The 22,846-nt window shown below is 39.2% G+C and overlaps 2 protein-coding genes across 4 annotated transcripts; both read right to left on the bottom strand.

Moving 5' to 3' along the window:
* Positions 1 to 222: 222 nt before the first annotated feature.
* On the bottom strand, positions 223 to 15,780 carry morc2 (MORC family CW-type zinc finger 2). 3 transcript variants are annotated; one of them, XM_082554335.1, is made up of 29 exons: positions 15,656 to 15,780; positions 15,192 to 15,275; positions 14,930 to 15,084; positions 13,801 to 13,854; positions 13,652 to 13,686; positions 13,484 to 13,552; positions 13,279 to 13,369; positions 13,080 to 13,188; positions 10,060 to 10,219; positions 9,857 to 9,968; positions 9,260 to 9,385; positions 9,096 to 9,175; positions 8,928 to 9,010; positions 8,585 to 8,670; positions 8,245 to 8,385; positions 8,001 to 8,155; positions 7,489 to 7,617; positions 7,290 to 7,395; positions 5,517 to 5,649; positions 5,309 to 5,392; positions 4,164 to 4,415; positions 3,805 to 4,047; positions 3,173 to 3,286; positions 2,837 to 2,894; positions 2,626 to 2,764; positions 2,362 to 2,529; positions 2,168 to 2,261; positions 1,215 to 1,403; positions 223 to 1,111 (listed from the first exon to the last, which is right to left on the bottom strand). In XM_082554335.1, the coding sequence occupies exons 3-29, from the start codon at positions 14,995 to 14,997 to the stop codon at positions 1,043 to 1,045; spliced, it is 3,147 nt and encodes a 1,048-aa protein (XP_082410461.1). In that variant the 5' UTR covers positions 14,998 to 15,084; positions 15,192 to 15,275; positions 15,656 to 15,780; the 3' UTR covers positions 223 to 1,042. The 3 variants fall into 3 exon arrangements, with proteins under 3 accessions (XP_082410461.1, XP_082410462.1, XP_082410463.1); XM_082554336.1 differs by having other exon boundaries at positions 15,192 to 15,278; positions 15,656 to 15,773; XM_082554337.1 differs by lacking the exon at positions 3,173 to 3,286.
* Positions 15,781 to 16,542: 762 nt separating this feature from the next.
* On the bottom strand, positions 16,543 to 20,894 carry LOC309718783 (transmembrane protein 248). The gene is made up of 8 exons (XM_082554338.1): positions 20,726 to 20,894; positions 20,134 to 20,200; positions 19,172 to 19,364; positions 18,328 to 18,589; positions 18,140 to 18,239; positions 17,879 to 18,020; positions 17,649 to 17,789; positions 16,543 to 17,283 (listed from the first exon to the last, which is right to left on the bottom strand). The coding sequence occupies exons 3-8, from the start codon at positions 19,331 to 19,333 to the stop codon at positions 17,263 to 17,265; spliced, it is 828 nt and encodes a 275-aa protein (XP_082410464.1). The 5' UTR covers positions 19,334 to 19,364; positions 20,134 to 20,200; positions 20,726 to 20,894; the 3' UTR covers positions 16,543 to 17,262.
* Between the last annotated feature and the right edge of the window lie 1,952 nt (positions 20,895 to 22,846).

Genomic DNA, 22,846 nt, shown 5'->3' with positions numbered 1-22,846 from the left:
GATCCAAGAGTAGAAAAATCGGATTGAAAATGGATTGTTTGTAAAGACAAAGATAATCCACAGAACACAGGGCTCTAAGCACTACCAACAAAACTAAATTCAAGAATATTTACTGTCATGGCGACAGAAATCCCTTCCTGTAACACTATAATTTACTTAAGCCCAAATGTAAAATTTCCCAGAACAAATACTTTATTAAACACCACATACTGACCAACATAATGTGTTGCTGAACCAGTTTTATTGTTCCAAGTAAAGGTTTGTCAAAAATACAGTATCCTTTGTTCCAACGAGAACATAAAGACTGAAAGCATGCACCGTTTAATAAAACATTTCCATGATGGGTTAAAAATCTGTTCAAAAAGAAGGACAGAGGCACTGAATAATTATTAAACAATTCAGCAGTTAACCTTTTTTTTTTCTTCCCAAAATGAACACAGAACAGTCAAAGGTTAAATGAAGAAGGAATTTAAAGGAATAATAAATGTACTGATATAACCCAGTATGTAGCTCCTGTTTATAGATGGGGAATATCTCCCAAACATAAAAGATGAACCCGGTTTTCTGTCCAGGTTGGAGAACACTGATGTGTTTTTAGTGTGCAAAAATAAAAATAACTGTGTAACTACAGGCTGCAATACAGAACAGAGACGAGTTAAGCCCAAGTCTTTAGTGTGAAAATGTCACCTGACAATGGACCAAAATGAAGAAATGTAGTTTGTCACAACAACAGTTGACTATATAAAAGAGCATACGCTGCAATAAACATACAAATTATTTAACAGCTTAACCAGGATAGCATGTTTTAAACATAGATTAACAGATGTAAGAGGGTAATAAAAAGGGACAAAATAAAACCACAGGCCCAGAGGCAATCGACAGTGAGAACCTAAAAATACAAACCGGTTACAAACTGATTCAACACATGGAGGGATTAATGAAAACAAACCCCAAATATTCACACATGAGAGTGGGTCCATGGAGACTTGAAATGATGACCAGTTTGTTAATGTTCACATCTTTCATTTGATTTTGGTTTTCTTTAATCACCCTTTGTAAGGAGGTCTTCTATGTAAGCATCAAGTTCATCATCTGTGTTTATGTCAATATCCTGTGGGAGGAAAAAAGGCACGATAATCACTCACTTTCTGCAAAGGGGGGAGGGTTTATCAACAATGTGCACATGATGAGGAGCACAGATTAAGAAGTATTACCTCTTGTACTTTCTGCAGAAGGGCCACAATGTTTGTTCGGAGTTTCTGTAATTTCTCGTCTGCCTCCTTTAGTTTGAGCTCAGTGTTGTTGTTTTTCTCCTCCACAGCTTTGGCCCTGGCATCAGCTCTGCTCTGGTATGAATTACACAATGACTGCAGGCCCGATTCATACTGCTGGAAATACTCTTTCTATATGCAGGAGGCAAAAAAACAAAAACAAATCAGTGGGAGAATTCAACAGAATTGGCAAGAAAACACAGCAGTTAACATCTTCACTTATAATTTCAATGTTAATTTGTGCACTATTGCCATTGTTAAATAACTATCTAGTTATTTAACAAGTTTTTTTCCCCATCTAGTTTCATCTCACACTAAAAGATCAAACTATTATCCATCTAGTTTCTGGCACTTATCCAGCAAACTAAGCAGAGATGACCAGCCTTAACTCCTTGGCCAACTCCTCCAGCTGGTCTTGTGAAACACCGAGGCATTCCCAAGCTGCAGCGGAACCCTGCACACTGCAGCGGAAGATCATTTTCACTACAATCTAATTTTTCCATCAGACTTGTGGACACTGATGAGGTGTGAAAAAGTCTGGCTCAAGTGTCAAAGACGGTGATAGGTAAGTAGACTGAGCAGACATTTTGGGTTCCCAAAGATGGTCAGTTCATTTACAGTGACCTCCATCAATTCGAAACTTTGTGGGAACAGATCAACCAGTAAATTCAGTTCTACTTTCACTCTTTCTTCATCACGCAAGACTGATACAACAAGCACATGATCCCAGCTGCCATAGGGTGAGAGGCATGGTGAATACAGAAACAGACAACATTCACATTCATATTTCTTTTTGCTGTGCTATTTAAGCTTCTTTTTCTTGCATCTTTCTGCTTAAATTTAGCATTCTGCTTTTGCTTTCCGTCACAAGATAGAAGAAGCTTTTATTATCTCACCAAAGGAAAGGCAACCAGCTCCTCGGCTGTCATGCTATTAACATCGTCCTTTGGGATCCGAAAAGCAGGAGGAAAGAAGTAACGCAGCATTGTTCTAGAAACATCAAGAGCACGATAAACACACAGCAGTTATGAGAGTTACAAGACTTCAATAAAGAATGATAACAACATTGTAACCATTGTAACCAGCTCACCTCAACATGGTGACCAGGCTGTCAGTCACCTCTCGGCTGGTTCCTGGCTGAGTAGTGTCTGGCTCCATGGGTGCCGGACCCTTCTCGGTCTCCTGCTGGGTGTCAGGTGTCTGAGAGATTGGAGATGGTGGTCGCATCAGCCGGACTTCATCGCTACCCTTAAATACCCTTTACAGAGAGATCCATACATGTATAAGATTCGAATCACCTGCCATGTCATCAAAACATGTTTAGAACGCAACATTCACACAGACTGCATCTTACCATCGATCTTTAGGGGTGGACCGAGGTACGTAGTCAAATTTAACTTTCCAGCGAACACTTTGTTTATTCGCCTCAACGGCGATGACTTTGCCCGTATACCACTCCTTATTGACACGTACTTCGACCAGCAGACCCTTATCTGGAGAAGAAAATACTCATTTTCCAGTTCTGTATTTGATTCACATCAGTAGAGAGTGGACCATCATCTCACCTTTCTGAGCATTTTTAGTGTCGTTTTCTGGTTCCTGTTGTAGAGCTTTATCAGGTGCCTGTAAAAATACAAACAAAATATGACCACAACAGTTTGAGAAATCACTGAAAAGGCAGTCGGGTTAGATACAGTCTTCAACAACTTAGAGGTTGAAATGAATGGCATGCTTGGTTATAAAGAAACTGTTATATATTAATAAAATGATTGGTTTTGTTTTGAAAGAACCGTTAATCTACATGAGCTGAAAAAGTAAGTGTTGATTGTTAGAAGTTGTGAGAGCAGCAGGCAGCCCAGCTTGATTCGACAGTAGAAGAGAGAGGGACCCAATAAAGCTACCTTTTCTTTAGCCCCGTGTGTAGAAACGGATTTAGGGGCAGAGGATGGTGTTGTTGGTGCCTGCCGTGTAGGGGCAGACACTCCTTTCTTCTCAAGTTGAGAGTGTGTTTTAACCTGCAAGGTCAATAGCAAAGGGGTTCTGATCGGAGGTTCAGCAACCTGATGGACCACCCAGGTATGTCCATGTTCCCTTAGTGTCTTAAGCAGAAGTCTAAGATACTTTAATTGCAGCTACTTTGTGTTCAGACACCATAAAGTAAGTGAGCAGTATGAGTAAAGCTTTGCTCCAATAAGCAGCTAATTAATTTAAAACTGACAGACTTTACCTGAATTAATGCAGATATCATAATAATGTTGAGCATACAATCACTTCCTAGTCCATTCATTACCTTATCCACATCCTGAAATCTATTTCTCAGAAAGCAAAAGCGGGAAAATGCGAGCAAAAGCAAAAGTCCTTTGAGCAAGCTGCACGCTGAACACGCAGGATTAAGGTTTGTGCAGAATTACTAGTGCTCTCATTTCACACCCCAGGTTAATCATCTTGTTTTGATGTGCAGTTGTTTTTCAGAGCTGTAATACATTTTCAGCAGTTACAAATCTGCACTACAGTTTTTGCCTCTGTTCTTTACCTCATCCAACTTTCCACGTTTGGGAGGTGGGGCCTTCTCTACGACTTTGCCACGGTTAGTGGCAGCTGCAGCCATCTTGGATTTTTTTGTCTGTGGTTCTTCTTCACTCTCCTCGCTGCCTTCTTCTTCTTCTTCTTCCTCCTCCTCCTCTTCTTCTTCTTCTTCCTCACTCTCCTCCTGCTCTATTATTCTCTTGCGCTGTCCAGCAGCTGCTGGTTTGGCAGGTGAAGCTTTGGCAGATGCCTATATGAGGAGACAGCTTTCAGTATTTTACACTGCTTTATGGTAGGATTTGTACATGAAGCCATATGAAATACTTTTACAATAAAACCTTTTGTTAAATCAAACCTGTAACATACCCGTGAGCTGCGGCTGGGTGGAGGTGTTTTGGCAGTAGCTTTGGGAACAGGTTTTGCTGCAGATGGAGGAGGTTTTGCTGCAGCTCTGGACCTGGATGGCTCAACCTTTGGTGGAGTTGGTGGTATGGCTGATGTTCGGGTGGGCCGCTGAGAAGCACTACGTCCTGGTGGGGCACTTGGGGCATTTTTGAGGTGAGCTGGGAGTGGTGGGGAGCGTGGGCGTGCAACAGACCTTTCAGAAGACCTGGTTGCCTGAATTGTTAACATGAAAGGACACAAAACTAGTATTTGAGTATGATAATGAATACATTTGAACAAAGAGGGAAAAAAAAAAAAGGAAAAAAGGATCACCATCAACAGCAGTGTTTGTCTTTAGTCTGACCCTTTTACAGCGCAATTAAATTGTTTAAGACTGAACACACAAAACTCCTTTTTTAAATTTTCAGTTCATATTTACATAGAAAAGGAAACATACAGTTCATCCAGAGAGTATTCCCAGCATTCCACTTGTTCTACATTTTGTCATGTTACAGTCTTATTCCAAAATTGATTGGAGTTTACCAAAAGACATCCGAAGGACTCTCAGACGATGAGAAACAAAATTCAAAAATAAATCTGTACCAAGGATTGAACTCTTTGGTCTGAATGCCAAGTGTCATGTCAGGAGGAAACCAGGAACTGCTGTATGGATGGCCAGTACTATCCCTACAGTGAATCGTGGTTATGGCAGCATCATGCTGTGTGGATATTTTTTGGAGGAGAAAATTGGAGATGAGTCAGAGTCTTGGGAATGCAGTGACATAAAAGAAATCCTTGAGGATAACCTGCTCCAGAGAGCTCTGGACCTCGGACTGGGGCGAAGGTTCATATTCCAACAGGACAACGGCTCTAAACACACAACTAAGTTATTGTGAGTAGAATTTTGAGGTAAAATAAATAAATAAATAATTGAATCCATTTTGGAATGAGAGAGAGAGAGACAGAGAGACAGAGACAGAGAGAGAGAATAGAATGGTAGTTTTCCTGTTATTCCTCATACGTGCAGTGATATTAAAATCAGAAATACATATACGATATGCCGAGAGTTAACTAGTAGAACTAGTAGAAAGACAAGACAGTACAGGGAGTTTTTTGTTTGTTTTTACCTGAGAGGAACTCTCTGTTGGTTTCATGCTAACCTCCAATGGGAGCTTTCTTACATCTGCTGCAGATTTGATGGTGTTGGTTTTCTGGCAGGGAACAAACAGAATATACATATGCTGTGGTGATAGACACAAACAGAGAGATTTAAAAAACAAAAAACAAACCAAACACAGACACAGACACACAGACAACAAGAGTTGGACAGGATACCTGCAAGGCCTCCAGCTTCTCCTGCTGCTGTTTGATTTTCTCTGCTAGCTCTTTTTGTTTGTCTTCAGCTGTTGGCTTATCTTTCTTCAAAACACCAGATGGGAGATTCTGTTTCTGTTCAGGAGCGTCACATCTGAAAACAATTTCCAAACAATATATAACAATATGTAAACAATTTATATAGAACATACAAAATATATTACCACACTAGTAGGTACTTTCTCATGGCATAAGCACTTCAGCTAATACATTATTCAAAGTTCTTTTGTTGTTGTTTTTTGTTTATTGCTGCAGAATCTCCAACTTCCGGTTGGATTTGAACTCCTCAGTGCATAGGGTTTTTCTTATCACTAGAAAAACTCAGAGAGGAAAAAAAAAAAGTGGTATACTAAATATACCCTGACATTTTGGTCACATTCGTGACTGCACAACAACCTCATCTGTAGGCACAAGAGGCACCTGTGGCAAAGGTGAAGCCAATGAAGATTTGCTTTAATATTTACACTTATAACTGAAGTGTCATTTATAACATCGGTTATTTGGAGGATACCATCAGACACCAGTACCTTCAACTATGGCACAGTTGAAGAGCTGACATGAACGATATGATGATATGAACAGTGTTACAAACAAGCTATTTAACAAACCTTCCACTCCCAGATCAAACCATCATATTCTTCCTGCTGCTGCTTTGTCATGAGAACTGAATGAACCCAGAATCTCTATTTAGGAACATCAGGACAGGCTCATCATTGCTTCATAACTACTTCATTTTTTTTTTTTCTTTCTTTCTCCAAATTCTTTTTTTAGGGCAAATTTTCCACAAAAATGCAACACATTCAGTGTGTATATATGTTGGGATCCGTAAAATTAGGAATTTGTGTCGCTTTTTGGCTTTAATACTTTAAATAAAGTATTCTTATAGGGTAGAACAGTCACTGCCGGGAATAGCAGAAAAATTTGTCATATGGTGGACTACAGAGAGATTTCTCGTGCTGGTAACTGGCGAGTAAAAAATATATCCGACGAGCCTCTGATGGAGGATTTTATCTTCTCCAGTTTTAAGAGTCCTAAGATATCCTGTAGCCAGACCTTAATTAATGGTGGCTGAGATGATTTCCACAACAACAAAATTCTTTTCTAGCGATGAGAGAAGCAAAGGCAATAAGGTTATTTTGAATAGCTGTAGTATGAAGGTTATTTGGTGGTTTGCCAAATATAGCGATATGTGGAGTCGGAGTCAATTTTATACCCAATATATCCAAAATTATTTTGAAGAATTGATGCCAAAATTCAGACAACCTAGGGCACACCCAGTGAGCATCAGTTACATTTATCATCAAATTTATCTGGGTATAATTTTGAGAGTTTTTCTTTACTGTAGTGTAATCTGTGGAAAACTTTAAATTGTATTAATGAAAGATGAATTAATGGCCCAAGTATCATCAATTTCTGTTAAGACCATGACCCTCTCCTAAGTGGAGAACAAGATGATCTTTATAACATCCACTCAGTAGTTTAATGTCAGCTTTATTTATTTTAGTTGCTAAGATCATATCATCACTGTGCTGCTGTAAATATTTCTGCTGCTTCTGAATAACAATTCAGTTGTATAATTTCATTATAACTCTGTTCTAAATTATACTAAAAACTGTTTTTTAGCAATCAAAAATAACCAATAAGTTTAATTAGAAACTTGATAACCGTTTTGCTTAATGAGATGAGATAAGATAAGAAAATGAAGTTATCTGAAAAAGCTCATTGTGTCAGTACCTGTCCTGAGTGCTGTCAGGGTTCATGAGACACACCCAACTGTCTGGGTAGCGTTTGTCCACTGCATCCATCTGGAAAGGCAGCGTTCTCCATTTTAAACATTTATCTTAAAAAAAGAAGAAAAAGCATAATCAGAGAGTGAGTTTTCTGTAGGAAGCTGAGATACTGCATGTCCTCTAAATGTGTGTGCTCAATTTACCACACTGAATAGTAAGTGGTATCTCCATGGCACGGCGTCTCTTGTATCTCAACTCTGATGATGGAGGTGCAGACCAGCTGGCAGACAGATATCCAAACTCATCCCAGAACTTCACTATGCCTTTCTGTGCTGCATGACAAACACAGATGCAGATGTGAGATCAGTTGATACAGTTGCAAGTCATTTGCTATAATTAAAATAAGTTGAACCAAAGCTGAATTTTTATTTAGGGAAGGAACCCTTAATACAGCTAAAATGAAACTTATACTTCACCTCTGACTCAAACATTTCTCAATCCAATATCACAGGTACCGGTAATATCACCTTAAAGCTCCAGCAGCTGGTAGATCAATAATGGTGATTACAACTGTATCTGAATTGTCTAACACTCTAGCAGGATAATGTATTAATCATGGAACATGCTTAAAACTCCCAGGAGTATGGGGGGTATTTTTACTTGTAATTTGAGGTGCAGCAATAAACAGAAATCCAGCAACTTCAGGGAAGCTTACCAATGTTTGTGTCCTTCCAGTACTGAGCCAGATGCTCCCCCATGGATTTTAGTAAATGTCGATACTCTTTAGCATCCGCAAAATCTTGTTTGTTGTGAGTAGGCTCTAGAACTAAATATGGGACATCCACTACTCCAACTACACCACCACATGCCCTAAGACACATGAACCAAATAGTTTAAAATTACAACTTAATCACTTGCTCATTTCCTGCCATTTTTCACTTTTAGTGCATTTTACTTACATGCCTCCCTCCAGTTGAGGACCAGTCTTTTCATACAGCTTAATGAGACGAGAGCAGTTGTACACAAACATCCCATCCAGGTCCCTCTGTTCAATGTTCACTCCAAATATAAAATTCAGCTCCTTGGGCTCCTTTAATGCTCTGAAGAACAAGGAAGAAACGTAGATTGGTAAGAAATACATTTACATAAAATTTAGATGCCAAATAATTTGGTCGGCAAACAAAATTAATGTACAAATCTTATTTTGAGGCATTTTTTAATATACATTTCCAGCCAAACAAAGGAACAGAATTTTAGCAGCCTACAATCTATAAAGTTTGCCATTTTTGTTAATCATACTTTTGTTTGGCTTCAAGAATCCTTTTTTTCATGTCAGCATCCCTTCGCAGCATCATGGCTGCATCTTGAATTTTTCTCAAAATTGCCTGATGGAGTAAAAGGAGGGAGACAAAGAAGAAATTTAACGTCATCGTTTTTTGGTTGTGAATCAACCACTGAATCATGTCAAAGTACACCTTTTCTTAAATTTCCCTGTTTCTTTAATAATTGAATAATTAAAACACTTTGATGCGTTTGTCATTAACTGTTGCTATACAACTAAACTTGCTTTGCCCAAAACCCGTTTTACATAAACACTACACATCTGCACTTGACAATTAACCAAAGGTTTTCCTTAGCTTACCCGTGAGTCTTTTGATAGGTCCTCTCCTAATCTGGCCTCCAAAGCCATGCGTTTACTCTCTGCCTCTCTGGCCTTCTCCTCCGCTGAAATATACACCACATATTATTCTCACATGAACTAAAGCTAAAGCAAACTTTAATTAGCAGGATTAATAACCCACTATCTCACCAATCTTTGCAAGATGATCAGCTTTCTTCACTTCTTGCTCAGCACGGGTCTTGAACCGAGTTGATGAGTATTTATAACACCTTTAAATAAAACAGAAAGTCCAATCAAAGTGTGAACACTGGAATAAACAAGTTACAGAGTCCATATGTGCGTTACTATATTACCTTGGTTTATAAAGACAGCACGAAAGTCTCTTAGTCCTGACTTTATGACCCTGGATAAAAATCCTCATGCGTGGGTCAATGTACAAAACAGCAGCGTATGCCCTGAACGATCTTCTCTCTGGCTTCCTGTGAACAAGAAGTGGTGCATTAGACATGCTGTCATCAAACTATTTTTACTTTGTGGTTTTCTGCCTCCTCCAACTAGTCAACTTGCAGGGCTCTACCTTTAAACAACGATAAATGATCAATATTAAGCTGAATCACTATTAGCTTGCCAATAAAAATACCCAACTCAAAAATACCCAATATAAATTAATATTATAAATTCATATGCTAATGCCATAGAGATCCCTTGCTATCCCCTGTGGATAAACAACACCCCCCAGCACAATCAGCAATTATTTGTGAAGTGAAGTCATTACAAACATTTTGATTTTGAAATTTGATCACCATTAAGTTTGAGTTCATCCTCGAGTCCAGCTGGACATTTGATGAAATTTTAAACTGGTTTCTGATACTGAAGTAAAAACCACCAAAATCGTATCTGTGAGCCACAATAATAATGACATCATAACTAACAGTAACAACTGTACTTACACTCCTTCAGCAGGTGTCCCAGCCATCAGTATGTCCTGGTGATCCGTTTCTACATCCAGCTCTGGTTCTCCATTGTCCATCAGCTTCAAATTATAGATTATCACTAGCGTTCCTATAGATAATATAAAATACCACACCAAAAGTAAGTAACAACATATCAATTTGTCAGTTCCTTACATAGTGATGCACATTTAAATGCTTACCGCTGTTGCCTTCTATTTTGTTGAACTGCTCCATCAGCTGCTTTTCATTTTTAAAAGGTGAGTATTTGAAGATCAGTTCAGTCTCTATGGCGTACTTTTCTGGATCAGACGTCAGCGGCTCCTTGGTCTTTATATCCCAGGAAGGAAGAGGCACTATCACCTGTAGAGGGAAGGGGATGAAAACCCTAAGTAACCCAGAGCAGTTAGCTTTCCACATGTTTTGGAATCTGACAAATGTGACCTTAAATCAGTTTGCTGGAGAACCACGTGGTTTCCAAACTACACACATTACACCATGCCCTTATTTGTTTAACAAAAACTAAGGCAAAATGCAGAAGCACTGTCTACTCCGATTTTAGAGCCAACTTTCAGCATTTCAATCAGGCTGAGATCTGAACTTTGACTGGACCCTTCCAACACTTTGATTTGTTTCCTTTTTTTGTCATTTGATTGTAGATTTGCTGCCATGCTTGGGATCAATATCATGTTAAACGACCCAGTTTCAACCAAGCTTTATTTTTTGGAAAGATGATCCTAGAATACTTTGGTATACAGAGGTCACCTCAATGAGCCCGAGATGCTCAGGTTCTGTTGCTAGAAGACAAGCCCAAATCATCACCCCTCCACCACTGTGCTACGCAGTTATGAGATCTTTGTGCTCATATGCTGCATTTGGTTTTCATTTGGTGCTGTGTATTATGGTCCAACATCTCCACTTTACTCTTGTCTATCCCAATGACATTGTTTCATAAGACTCGTGGTTTCAGATGTAAATGTGCAAATCTAATCTGAGCCGCAATGTTTATTTGTTTTGTTTTGTTTTGTTTTAAGAGAAAGGAAGCTTTGTCCTGGTATCTCTTTCAAACGGGTCATACTTATTTTGTCTTCGTCTAATTGTCTGGTCATGAACTTTAACATACTCAGAATCTGAGATGTAGCTCTTGGTTTGTTTGGTTTTTTGCAATTTCTGAGGATTTCATAGTCTGACCTTGGTTGCAGTGTAGTTAGTTTCTCACACACTGCTTCTGCATTTTTGCTTAGTTTTTTTTTTTTTAAAGTTTAATATAACATATGTTCAATGTCATATCATATAAATGCCTTGAGGCGACTTTTGTTGTGATTTGGCGCTGTATAAATAAAATTTAATTGAATATGAGATGAACATATTTTGCCCATCTGAGGTTGTATTTAGCTAATTTTACGACCGATTGATTTTTTTTATTATGTCCTGATGCACAAAACTTTACAAATGAAAGTGTATCCTTTCTTTTTCACATAAATGTAGATCACTTTTTTACATCCAAATCAATTATATACAAAAATGTATCACTGAGCCACAATTAGTAATCATTTCATCCGTTGTTCCAATCTTCCATTAGGCCAGTGGTTCCCAAACTTCTTTTGCTAAGCCCCCCTTGTTTAACAAGAAAAATGCCCCCCCTCCCCCCCGCGCACAAACACATCCTCCAACCACATACACCCATATTTTGCACCATTGCGGTTTATTTCACACCTCAAACATTTAGTAAACAATTAAGCAAATACAAGTAAACTGCAATAAATTACAGGTAGCAATAAACTACTAACTCTTTTATGCTGGTTGGTGTTGGTTTAAAATGGAGCACTGTAACAAAAAATAATTTCCCCCAGGGATCAATAAAGTATTCTGATTCTGATTCTGATGCTACGTCTACACCTACACGGGTATTTTTGAAAACGCAGCTGTTTTCGTTCACACGTAAACGGCGTTTCGAATCAACGAAAACTGAGATTTTTTTAAAAATCCTTTTTTGCATTTACGTGTGGACGAGGAATACAGAGTTCATCACGCAACGTCAAAGGTATGTGCCTTTTTTCAAGTCACGCTGTGCGCCACGTTATTGTTTACATGAGATGAATTGCAGAATGGCACATAGACAAAATACTGTTAATCTGACCATCTTCAGTTTTTAAACGCTTACATATACACACGCAGTTACTGTCCCTCCATTTACAAAGGCAGAGGCGTCACGGTGTAATTATTTTAGTATTGTAGTTGTTTTTTCCTGTGTAATAATATTCAACATTGCTATCAATACATTTTTCAAAAAATGCCTCTCTGTGCAAAATGGGTTCAAAAACATAAACAGCTGTGGGATACTGTTTGTCCGTGATTTGAACCAGGGAATAAATCGTGGCAGGATCAGCCTGATATTATTTGTATCCCACTGTAACTTTACTGTATAAGGAGCTAACATGTCAGGAGTAGTTAGTCATTATGAGAAGTGTTTGTGAACTAAAAATCAAGAATGTGGGATGTTGTTTGTCTGTGATTTGAACAGCCCAGCGCTGCTCCCGACGAAGGGAAAACCAATTCTGCAGGGAGACCTACCTCGGCACTTGTGCAGGTGAAACCAAAGGGAAGATATGCTGCACCATATTTTCTAGTCTTTGGCTTGGAAGGAAGCTGGTTTGGAAACATGCGATGCTTCATCTCCTGCTTTACGTTTGTGTGGGCGCCCCATGCTAGCAGTGTCCAAGCGTTTTGGGGTTTTTTTTTTCCCTTTTTATTCCGTGCCCCCCCTGCAATGGCTCTGCGCCCCCCCCCCCCCCCCCCCCTAGGGGGTGGGCCGTACACTTTGGGAAGGTCTGCATTAGGTCTTGATTTATGCTATAAGATATAAGATTGTTGATATGTCTGTGACAACCTTTGGTGTTTTAAATTTATTTAGAAGTTATCTAAATTTTAATATTACACAATTTGCATTTTGCAGTGCTGTCAGTTTTTGTTCCATTCTTTGTATTTGTCCAGGGATTTACAGCATTATTCAAGTAGGCTGCTGTAAAATTTCAACATGTTTCTGAACTGAGCAGAGAGCACGGAGTACTGTTCACACAGACTGAAAGCACACACAAGCATGAACACACAGGTGTGAATATCTAGACACATATTCAAAGTACACTTTGAAATGAATGTGTGGTGAGTGGCTAAAGCGTATCTAACAAAACTCGTCTCTAAGCGTTTCATGACTGCCACTGACCTCATCCAGACCCTCCTCTTCATGGAAAGTCCTCGACAGGAAGAGGCAAGTCAGCGTGTCGTTCTTTTTTGTGAACAAAATAAAGTCTTTTCCGATGCGCATAGAGCCCCTGTGGAAACACACAAACTTCGTAAATATGGAAATGCTGGTGTACCAACTTCGTGATCAATACCAGACAGGAACTGGAAAAACAACTCACGATTTCAGTCCGTTTCCATACTGGCCAATCTGAGTGGACTCAGGAGACCGTTTGTTTGACTTTCCAAACTGAATCACATGGGTTGTCTCACCTAAGAAAAAAGCAGTTTAAGGACACAAATTATACACTGTATGTAACCATTGGCCTACAAAAACAACAATAACCTTGCTTTAAATTTGCTCTTTGATCATTTAGTCACACTTACTTGGGTCCATCCCAGTACCATCATCCAGAAAACAAAGCATGTAGCCACCCCTCAGCTCTGTTTTTTTTTCTGTCACACAAGCAGGAAGTCAAAAGACAGATATGAAAAACATTGACTCACTGGATAAGTTTCAGTATATGAAATTGGATATTTTACTCTGAGGTCTACCTGTGTAGATGTCTATACGTGTGGCATTAGCATCTCTGTGAAAGAAATAAAATATATGAGATTTTCTAGATAAAAGGTATCAGGTTAATGCAAGTTTTCCCATACTCGATAATTTATTTAAAAATTGTGCTGTGAATCATAACAGGTACCTTGAATTGTCCACAAGTTCTGCCAAGGCTCCAAATAAGAACTCATGTGTTGTCCTAAGAGTTAGACCAAATATTCCATTAATAGAGTAAAAACTGACAAGGGAAGCTCATTAGAGAACAAGGACACATGGGAGATGCTTGGTGACAGCATCTGAACTCCACAGATAGCAAACATACGATTATTATTCTGTTATAAAAACTGTTATTTCTCAAGTCTGCTGACACGTGTCAGCATAAAATGAAGAACTATCAGTTAAGCATGCATTTCCTGGTTAACTGTAAAACTATCTGTTCAGCTTCAAGGACTGACTATCCACAGTTCACCTGACAGCTAACCACTTAAAATGAATTATCATTATAACAAAAAGAACAACCAAAGGGTGCTGCGACCTACTTTGAATATAAGCCACATATACGTTGAACATTACATACCACAGAAGCATATACCAAACTTGTCTTTTTTTTCCTGAGTCATTACTGATCAAACTGAGTGATAAATGTCTGCAAGCAGCCAATATCACATGATTTTTTTGACAAATAACTGAAGCAAGCACATTTAGCTTCATTGCAAAATTTGTGACGTGTCTATACTCTGTTCTGAGCCTACACCGTCAATTCCACATATTATACACAAAGGCACTATCAAGTTCAGAAAATAAAAATAGCTGATTATATCTAACAAATTTATTATAACGTTGATGTGGGAAACTGGCAAACAATTTTCCCCCCTTGTGACAATAAAGAAAATGCATAACAACAAAGAGCAAAAACAAAAAGAGTAAAAGAATGGTAGCAGCATCAGCTATTAAAATAAAAACCAGCATAGGTTTTGAATTGTGAATGCATACAGACAGAATGGAAAGTATTACTCATGGAAGGTAAAGTTGTTTTAAATATAAAATGACATGTAGCAAAATGAGGGAAACGTGCTCTAATCGTCTTTCTGGACTATATCTTATTTTCTATTCAACAACATTGCTGGGCATCTTGCAAAAATAAGTAGGTGAGGTGGTGCAGTGTATTGTGTGTAGGTGGTTGCTAAAGTTCTATCTTTAAGGCTAACTAGCTGTAACTCTGTGTATCGTGAAGTTCTTACGGGCAAATTAATTCCCAAAAAGTTGGTACTTACGAATTTGTGTGCAGGTATTCAAAGGTGAGCTGAGCCCTGCTCAGGTTGCTGTAGCTAGAGTAGGCCATGGTCACTCACGATTGTTAACTAGGTACTTCCTGGTAACCTCCACGTCTTCTTGCTGACTGACCAAGCCCTAGTTCAGGGCTTTCATTCTAAAAAAGGAAAGAAAAGATCAAAAATACTGTTGATTTGCCTGCGTGTATCTTCAATCAATTCACTGACATAACGGAAATGACATGACATTAGCTAATGTTTATACCTTAGAACAAGTCAGAGGAGACACTCCTGCGTAATTACAAGTCACCCCGCAGGTGAAGGTACCAGCAAGTAACACGTGGGAGGCCTGCTGAGGAACAACAAAATGTTAGGCGAAAAGAGCGTCTTTAGGCACGGCTTGAGCAAGGAAGACATTAACGTGCATTCGTTTAAGAAGAAGTCAGACCCTTGCCTCGCTGGGTTACTGTAAAATATGACTAGGTCATGTTTGGTTAAGAACATGACATCAACAGTTCAGACGTTTTGCTGCAACTGTTATTAACGGCATGCTAACATTAGCAGCTAGCCGACATTAGCGCAGGAATGTTTATGAGGAAACGGTAGCTAGCTAGCTTTACTGTAGGAAGATGAAGCTAACGTTAGCCGTATCAATTCCTTTCTGCCAGACATTTTCAGATGACCTCGACTTTGTACGCTATAGTTAGTCCAAATACTTCATAACGTTACGTTTTGTTTTCCTTGACATAAAGCAATCCCCGAGGCCGCGAAGAATCCAACTACCATCAACGTCGATGGTTGGTTCTCTAGTTTCCCCTGATCTGCGCTAATCCCGCCTCTATTTTTCGATAATCACCCAATAGCTGTGGACAATAGGAAGGCCCCGCGTTATGATTCTAAACCATGATTGGAGGACATCTCGTTACGTAACAAAAGAACATACCGGTGAACCAGTCTGCTGGCGCCTAGAGAGACCTTCAGAAGTTCATTGCGTTAAGCTCATAATCTATACTTTTGGGGCCATAAAATCAAAAGTATGCTCACAGTTAAAATACAAACAAAAACACACTGACAATTCACCTTAACCCTAATTTTTATTTTATTTTAGCTACAGCAGTTGAAATGCTGATGAAACATTATGATTATTTTATAATAATTCTTCTACAGACATGTAAAATATTGAATTACTATCCATCCATCCATTCGCTTCCGCTTATCCTTTTCAGGGTCGCTGGGGGTGCTGGAGCCTATCCCAGCTGTCATAGGGCGAGAGGCGGGGTACACCCTGGACAGGTCGCCAGTCTGTCACAGGGCTCCAGTCTGTCACAATTGAATTACTAATTTTACAAAATCCTTATACGTCCTTTCTTTCAGACACTTAAGGAAACATTGATTGAAATTAAAGAAAAAAATAATTTCCTCTTCGATTTCTGTTTCAAGAGGCCTTATATCAGAGAGAAATATGGCACTCACATAAACCTAAAATTAAACCTTCGTGGTGGTAAATCCAAAACCTTCAGGTGGATAGAAAGATATTTAAATGATGCTAAAAAATAATTGCACAAGCAAAATGTATTTGAAGTTTTAAATGTCACTAAAAACTGATGTCACTCACCTTCACATTCCCCTTAGCTTGGCTTTAGCCTTTATTGACATTACAGTTACAGTACAATACAGTGCTTACTGTAATACCTGTGTTTGACACTGACAAATGAATCACATTAGTCAACAAAACAGCCCAAGTAAAGCTATTCCTTCTACAGCAAAGAAACATGTTTGAAACAGCATGACTGCAGTCATTTGTTGCTGGGAAGCGTAAAATCCTGTAGAAAAACAGTTCATAGCACTGCTAACTTCTACACACACACACACACACTATTTACAGTGCCCAATGATCTGTTAATACTTTGTTATTAAACAAATATAAGGCAAATATAATAGCAATTTTAACCCACATTTCATCCATTTTCTTCAGTCTTGAGCAATGTCTTCATCACCACCTTATCATAACATTTGTCTTTTATTTTGAAAAGCACATCATAAATAATAAATTATAACTCATTTTCTACCATGGCCATGTTTCTCAAAATGATTTTACATATTGCACATTCGTAATGTAGCAAAACTTGTGAGAGACAGATAAATGGGTTCAAACTGTTCCAAGAGAGGTTGCTGTACCCTGACTTTAGTCCCAAGTATGAATTTAGGAGAGCTTTCTCCAAAGCAGCATTATACAAATATTTTCACAGTTAGTAGTACAAACAACAAACCAGTTTCTTCTGTAGGCTGTAGTTAGACGTAGCCCTCTCTTTCCAACCATCAACTGATTTAATCGCTCAGCTGTCTATTAAGGGTTCCTGTAAATAAAGTAAAGTAGCAAAGTTAGGTTAAATAATCTGTATGGATTTCTCAGTAAAAAGGTTCTACCAGGACAGGGCTCCCTGTCCTGGTCGTTGTGTCCTTGGGCAAGACACTTTACCCTACCGCCTACTGGTGTTGGCCAGAGGGGCCGATGGCGTGATATGACAGCCTCGCTTCTGTCAGTCTGCCCCAGGGCAGCTGTGGCTACAACTGTAGCTTGCCTCCACCAGTGTGTGAATGTGAGAGTGAATGAATAATGGAATTGTAAAGTGCTTTGGGTGCCTTGAAAAGCGCTATATAAATCCAATCCATTATTATTATTATTATTATTATTATTAAAAACCGAACAATCACGACTTACACTTTGTTGGTACAGTCCATTCCATTGGTTGCGGCGTTTTAGTGCATGTGGTTGACAAGCAGCTATACAGAGCATCAAACAAACTCCAAGGAGACACACACTGAAGTCCAACAGATGTTGCACTGCCACACTCTGTTCCTCCTTTAGAAGTAGGAAATAAATGAGGGTACAAAACAAATCTCTGAATTGTGGCTAAATCAGCTATGCTGTTCAAGTGCAACATACCGTACCTGTGTTAACATGACTGTAAGAGTGGTATCATCCTTGAAGTTCAGACTGTAGCAGGTTGGTGATAATGTAGGCAGCTGGTTACTTGCCTCCACATAGAAGGATGAAATATTTTTCTCTGACTCAGGGCACTCTGGAGGACGACTTTATTAAAATACATAACATTTATGAGTTTTCTGACTTTTTAGGTCACTGAGGAAAAGTTGTAGTTACACTGTAATTAAGTTAAGAAACATGTTCTTTACAGAACATGATAAACTTACACACTTGTTGGCAGGAGGTCACTTGGGGCACTTATAGTGAGGCAGGTGTAGCTACCATTGTCAGATAGAAACTCTAGTGTCAAATTAACATTTTCATTGCCTGGGGAGTAAAAAATTACAATCAGAATGTAAGGTGATAAAGACTTTCACATAATATCACACCCATAGCACTCCATGGCAAAACTAACCTCCAATAAGCAGCTGACTGGCTCTCAAGGTTGTATGTAGACTGAGATCTCTCAGCGAGACACTCGGAGAGCTGGAAGTCACAAGAGCAAGAGGAACCTTGAGATGTAAATGGGTGACAGAAGAAGGACTCTTTGCTGAGTTAACTGAGGTCTTTCTGTCCTCTTCCTGCTTGATAAGAGGTGATTGGACTGAGGAATTAAGCTCATTTGCTTTCACACATAGGTGGAATGTTGATAAGGAGGACAACACACGGTTCCAGTCCTATGAGAATAGTAAAGTGCACAAATTACACACAGATACAATCAGGGCACAGAATGTGTGGGTATATTCAGTCACAGCCTGCACAGCATCATATTTCCTATGCACACCAGCACCAATTATCTATTTAGAGAAGGCATGGAGGAAAATTAGCTCAGTTTACTAAGGAAACCTACTATACTCATTCCCAGCTCCATATTGTTATCTTTGGACTGATCTAAAGTTTCTTTGCATGAGTCACTGCTCTAAAAAAAAAAATCCATATTTGTCTGACATCAGGCCTTGATTCATTCTCAATCTGAACCCAGTCATTTTAACTCCCCTATCTTTAAGGTACATTTCTTCTGATTAATCTGATTAATTGCTCCTCTGTATAGAATATTTGAGCCTCAAAAAGAACCAAGAGTAGAAAAAAAAATTGATACAGAGAGCTTAGAGCAGTCTGCAACCTAGGTTTTGACACAGGTTGATTGCACGTAAATATTTGAAACTTCAGCCATGTTTATTGTGCATCCACTACTCTAATATATAGATAACAGAAAAGAGCAAAAACCCAAAATTGCTATAGTTAAAATCACTCCTCACCTTTGTTATATCAGGGTTAGGCAGAGTGTGAGTGTTGCTGTAAAAACTAAGGCAGATGAATGAAATAGCCAGAGTTAGCAAACACAGGAAAAATGTAGTCCCTGGAGGATTCTGTGACACATAATCTCTAAGATTAGTCAGCGGCTGCCAGAAACCCATCATCAGGCTCCACAAAAAGCAGAGATGTGGCGAGCTGTAAACAGAAGAGACAAATTTCACATAACTTAAGTAATGTACCTTTTCATTATTATTAGGCAAGTTCAATACATCTGTTCTTCATAGAGGAAGACAATTTCAGTAGGAAACAAATGGAAGAGAGCCTGGAGAAATAGAAGTATGCAAAGGAATGAAAGTCAGTAGAAGAAGAGAGAGTATGTGTGTGAATGAGAAGTAGACAGGTGGAGTGAAAGTGAAGCTGCAAGGAGCAGGGGTAGTGAAGGTGGACCTGTGTAAATAGATGGGGTCAACCATTCTAAACAACAAACATTGCAAAAGACAGGTGAAGAAGAGAGCACATAGAGACGGCAGGATGGAGTCAGGTTTTAGGGGTGATTTGTAACAGTAGGATAGCAGCAATAGCAGAAAGAGAAGGTTTACAAGATGCTAATGAGAAATGCTATAACTTTGGTTTGGAGACAGTGCCGCTAACAAAAAGTCAAAATTGTAGGGGGCAGAGTTACTCAGAGTGACCACAGGGACAATTCATGGATTCATATATACATGCAGGGGCAGGGGTGTGACAGAGGAGGATGCTCGGGTCAGAGTAATATGAGGCAGATTGGAAGTCCTAAAAGGAGAAAGAAGTCTGTTCAAACCCACTCCAAAATGCTTTTGGCAGAGGTGGGTGCCTATGTCCCACATTTTAGCCAGTGTTGCCCTCTTGGCTGTTTGACCTTTACTCTCCAGAATAATCTCTGTTCAGACTTTGGCACTGGGAGACCAGAAAGTTTATCTCCACTCACCTAACATCTAAATGTAATCTTCCTTGTTGGGAACAGAAAGCCAATCTTGGTCCAACAGACAGGCACCCTGTAGTGCAGTGATACAGATAGTGTACATAAATAGATATAATCATAAATATATACACAAAAACTTTGGCATGAACACACATGCTCTGTATTGCACATACATGGAGACATCGTGTATGAAGCAGTTAAACTTTTCTAATGAAAAATCTTTGCATGGATCACCTAGTTATGTTCATAGTGAGCATTAAGCTGTAGAAAATCTGTAACTTTTATTGTGGAAATACTATATAGCTACTGCTTAACAAAACAGGATATTCGGCATGTCTTTTCTCGAGCGGACCTCGTTTTCAACATAACCACATTTAGTTTGAGCAAAGCTGAAAGCACGTACTCTCTGTCACGTGACTGTAGACAGTTAAACGCTTACTTATAATAAAAAAAAAAGAAGACATCTATGTAGTAATTACATTAAATCAATACTCTACGCAACAGGAGACGTACAACTAGTCTAACAACCAGCTCTACTGGCAAAGATTACCGCTCTTATGACGCTAACTAGCTAGCTTTCTGAAATATAACGTCATACCTCGAGCTCGTATGCTTGTTCACGTCTCCGCGCTTGGTAAAATACACCGGAATAGTTTCTTAAAGACAAGTAAACAAAAGTTCGACATTTAAGAAGGAAGTTCAGCAGTTAAATAGTGACACGACACCGCTGTCACTTTACGACAATACACTGCTATGACGACAACAAGGACCAGATCACATGACTTTAAATGGGTTTTTTTAAACGGGGGAAAAGCAAGGACACAGCAACAGTAGATATCATTATTGTTATCTGTTAGGTATTTTAGTACCATGGTAGCATTTACTGGATATTGTTTTATAGTGACATTATGCAGGAAAACTCTGTCATTCAATAAGGCCCCTTTGTTTTAGTTATTTTTCTCTTTGACCCAAGAATTGATGTGTGAGAATCACAGGCTGGTACGAGGTTGAAATACCACAGAGATCACTCCCTCAGCTACATTAGTTTCTTAATCTTTTAGACGCCTGTTGAAGGCCAAATGGTTTGTTTCAGATTTCACTAATGAAAGAACTCTTCGTTTTGTGCCTTGAAAATATGTCGCTGAGATAATCACAATTGTAGCTGAACTGATACACTACACAAAGGATGCTTCTTCACCCAAGGGCAGGAAGACGCTCCCTTATCTTGGTCTGTACTGGTTTAAACTGATAATCTGCTGTCTCATGAATTTTACCCTCTATATAAACTGTTGTACTTGTGAATAAAGTTGAGTCAATTTGGGAAGACAACCTGAAGCAGTCTCTGTTTTCTTGTTCTCCCAAGCTGCTCCCGAGCTCGTACTAACACGCTGAATGGCATGCTTGAATATTACTTGAGAATATATTTGACTGTGTTACAGACTAAGGGACATTCTCTGCTGATAGACGTCCACGCCTCGAAGGAAGTCGATCCACGGATTAGGCCTTGGAAACCGTTTCCTTCATTATCTTTATTCTTATTTTGAGCATTAGAATATATATATATATATATATATATATATATATATATATATATACATATATACACATTGGGTGAATGTGCAGTAGTAGCAGCAAGCAGGTGAATTCTGTACATTAATAAGAATAGACATCTGACTATTTTGGACATCTGACTATTTTACAGGATAGACAATATAAACATATTTAAATTTAAAGGAATTTGAAATGTACATTGTTCCTTGGTTTAGTGTCTGGAAGAGAGTCCTGTCTCAGTCAATTATAGATGATGTGAGATGATGTGAGCGGGCGGGTGTGTGTGTTTAGGGCACGGATGGCTTGGGGATAGAAGCTCCTCTTGAGTCTCTCTGTCCTTGCCCGGAAGATGCGGAACCTTCTACCAGATTGTAGAAGTTGGAACAGTTTGTTGCCAGGATGGGACGGGTCCTTCAGTATCTGCGCTGCTCTAGTCCGGCATCTCCTGGTGTAGGTGTCCTGAAGCGGGGGGAGAGCAATCCTGCAGCAGCGTTCTGCTGTACGGATCACTCTCTGGAGAGCTTTTTGGTCCTTCACACAGCTGTTCCCAAACCACGATGTCATGTTCTGTGTGAGGATGCTCTCCACAGCGCCTGTATAGAAAATCCTGAGGATCTTTGGAGAGACCCTGAACTTCCTCAGTTGTCGTAGGTGATACAGGCGCTGCCTAGCCTTTTTGGTCTGGGCCTGAATGTGGGCAGCCCATGTCAGGTCTGAGGAGATGTGAACACCAAGATACTTGAAGGACTGCACCCTCTCCACTGGAGCTCCATTGATGATAATGGGCTGATGATAATATATCCAGAATATTCAGTGGTAGCAATACCAAATTTGTTTCAGCAGAAAGTCTGAGGCAGCTTCAGCCAAATGTTGAATCAAATTCATTCTGCTGGAGTTGTATTGTGTCATGGTCTGTGGGAGCAGACTGTGTGAAGTGTGAATTTGGAGTTCTATTTGCATGGTCTCTTATATATGAACACAACTTTACACCCCATACGTATTGGACTAATATGCCATATTGTTTGATTTGATACCTATGGGTATTATAATGCTATTTAAAGAAATTCAACCTTGTATATCACCTGTTTCTCTCCCCAATCCTGTGGATTCACACATAGGAAGAGTCTGTCTACAAACCATAGTAAAGGTAATAAGAATCTTTGTGCTT

Source organism: Aulonocara stuartgranti, assembly GCF_965226115.1.
Source record: "Aulonocara stuartgranti genome assembly, chromosome: 12".
NCBI classification, from domain to species: Eukaryota; Metazoa; Chordata; class Actinopteri; order Cichliformes; family Cichlidae; genus Aulonocara; species Aulonocara stuartgranti.
The sequence above is the reverse complement of the archived record's forward strand: the minus strand, read 5'-3'. Positions and strand labels throughout refer to the sequence as shown.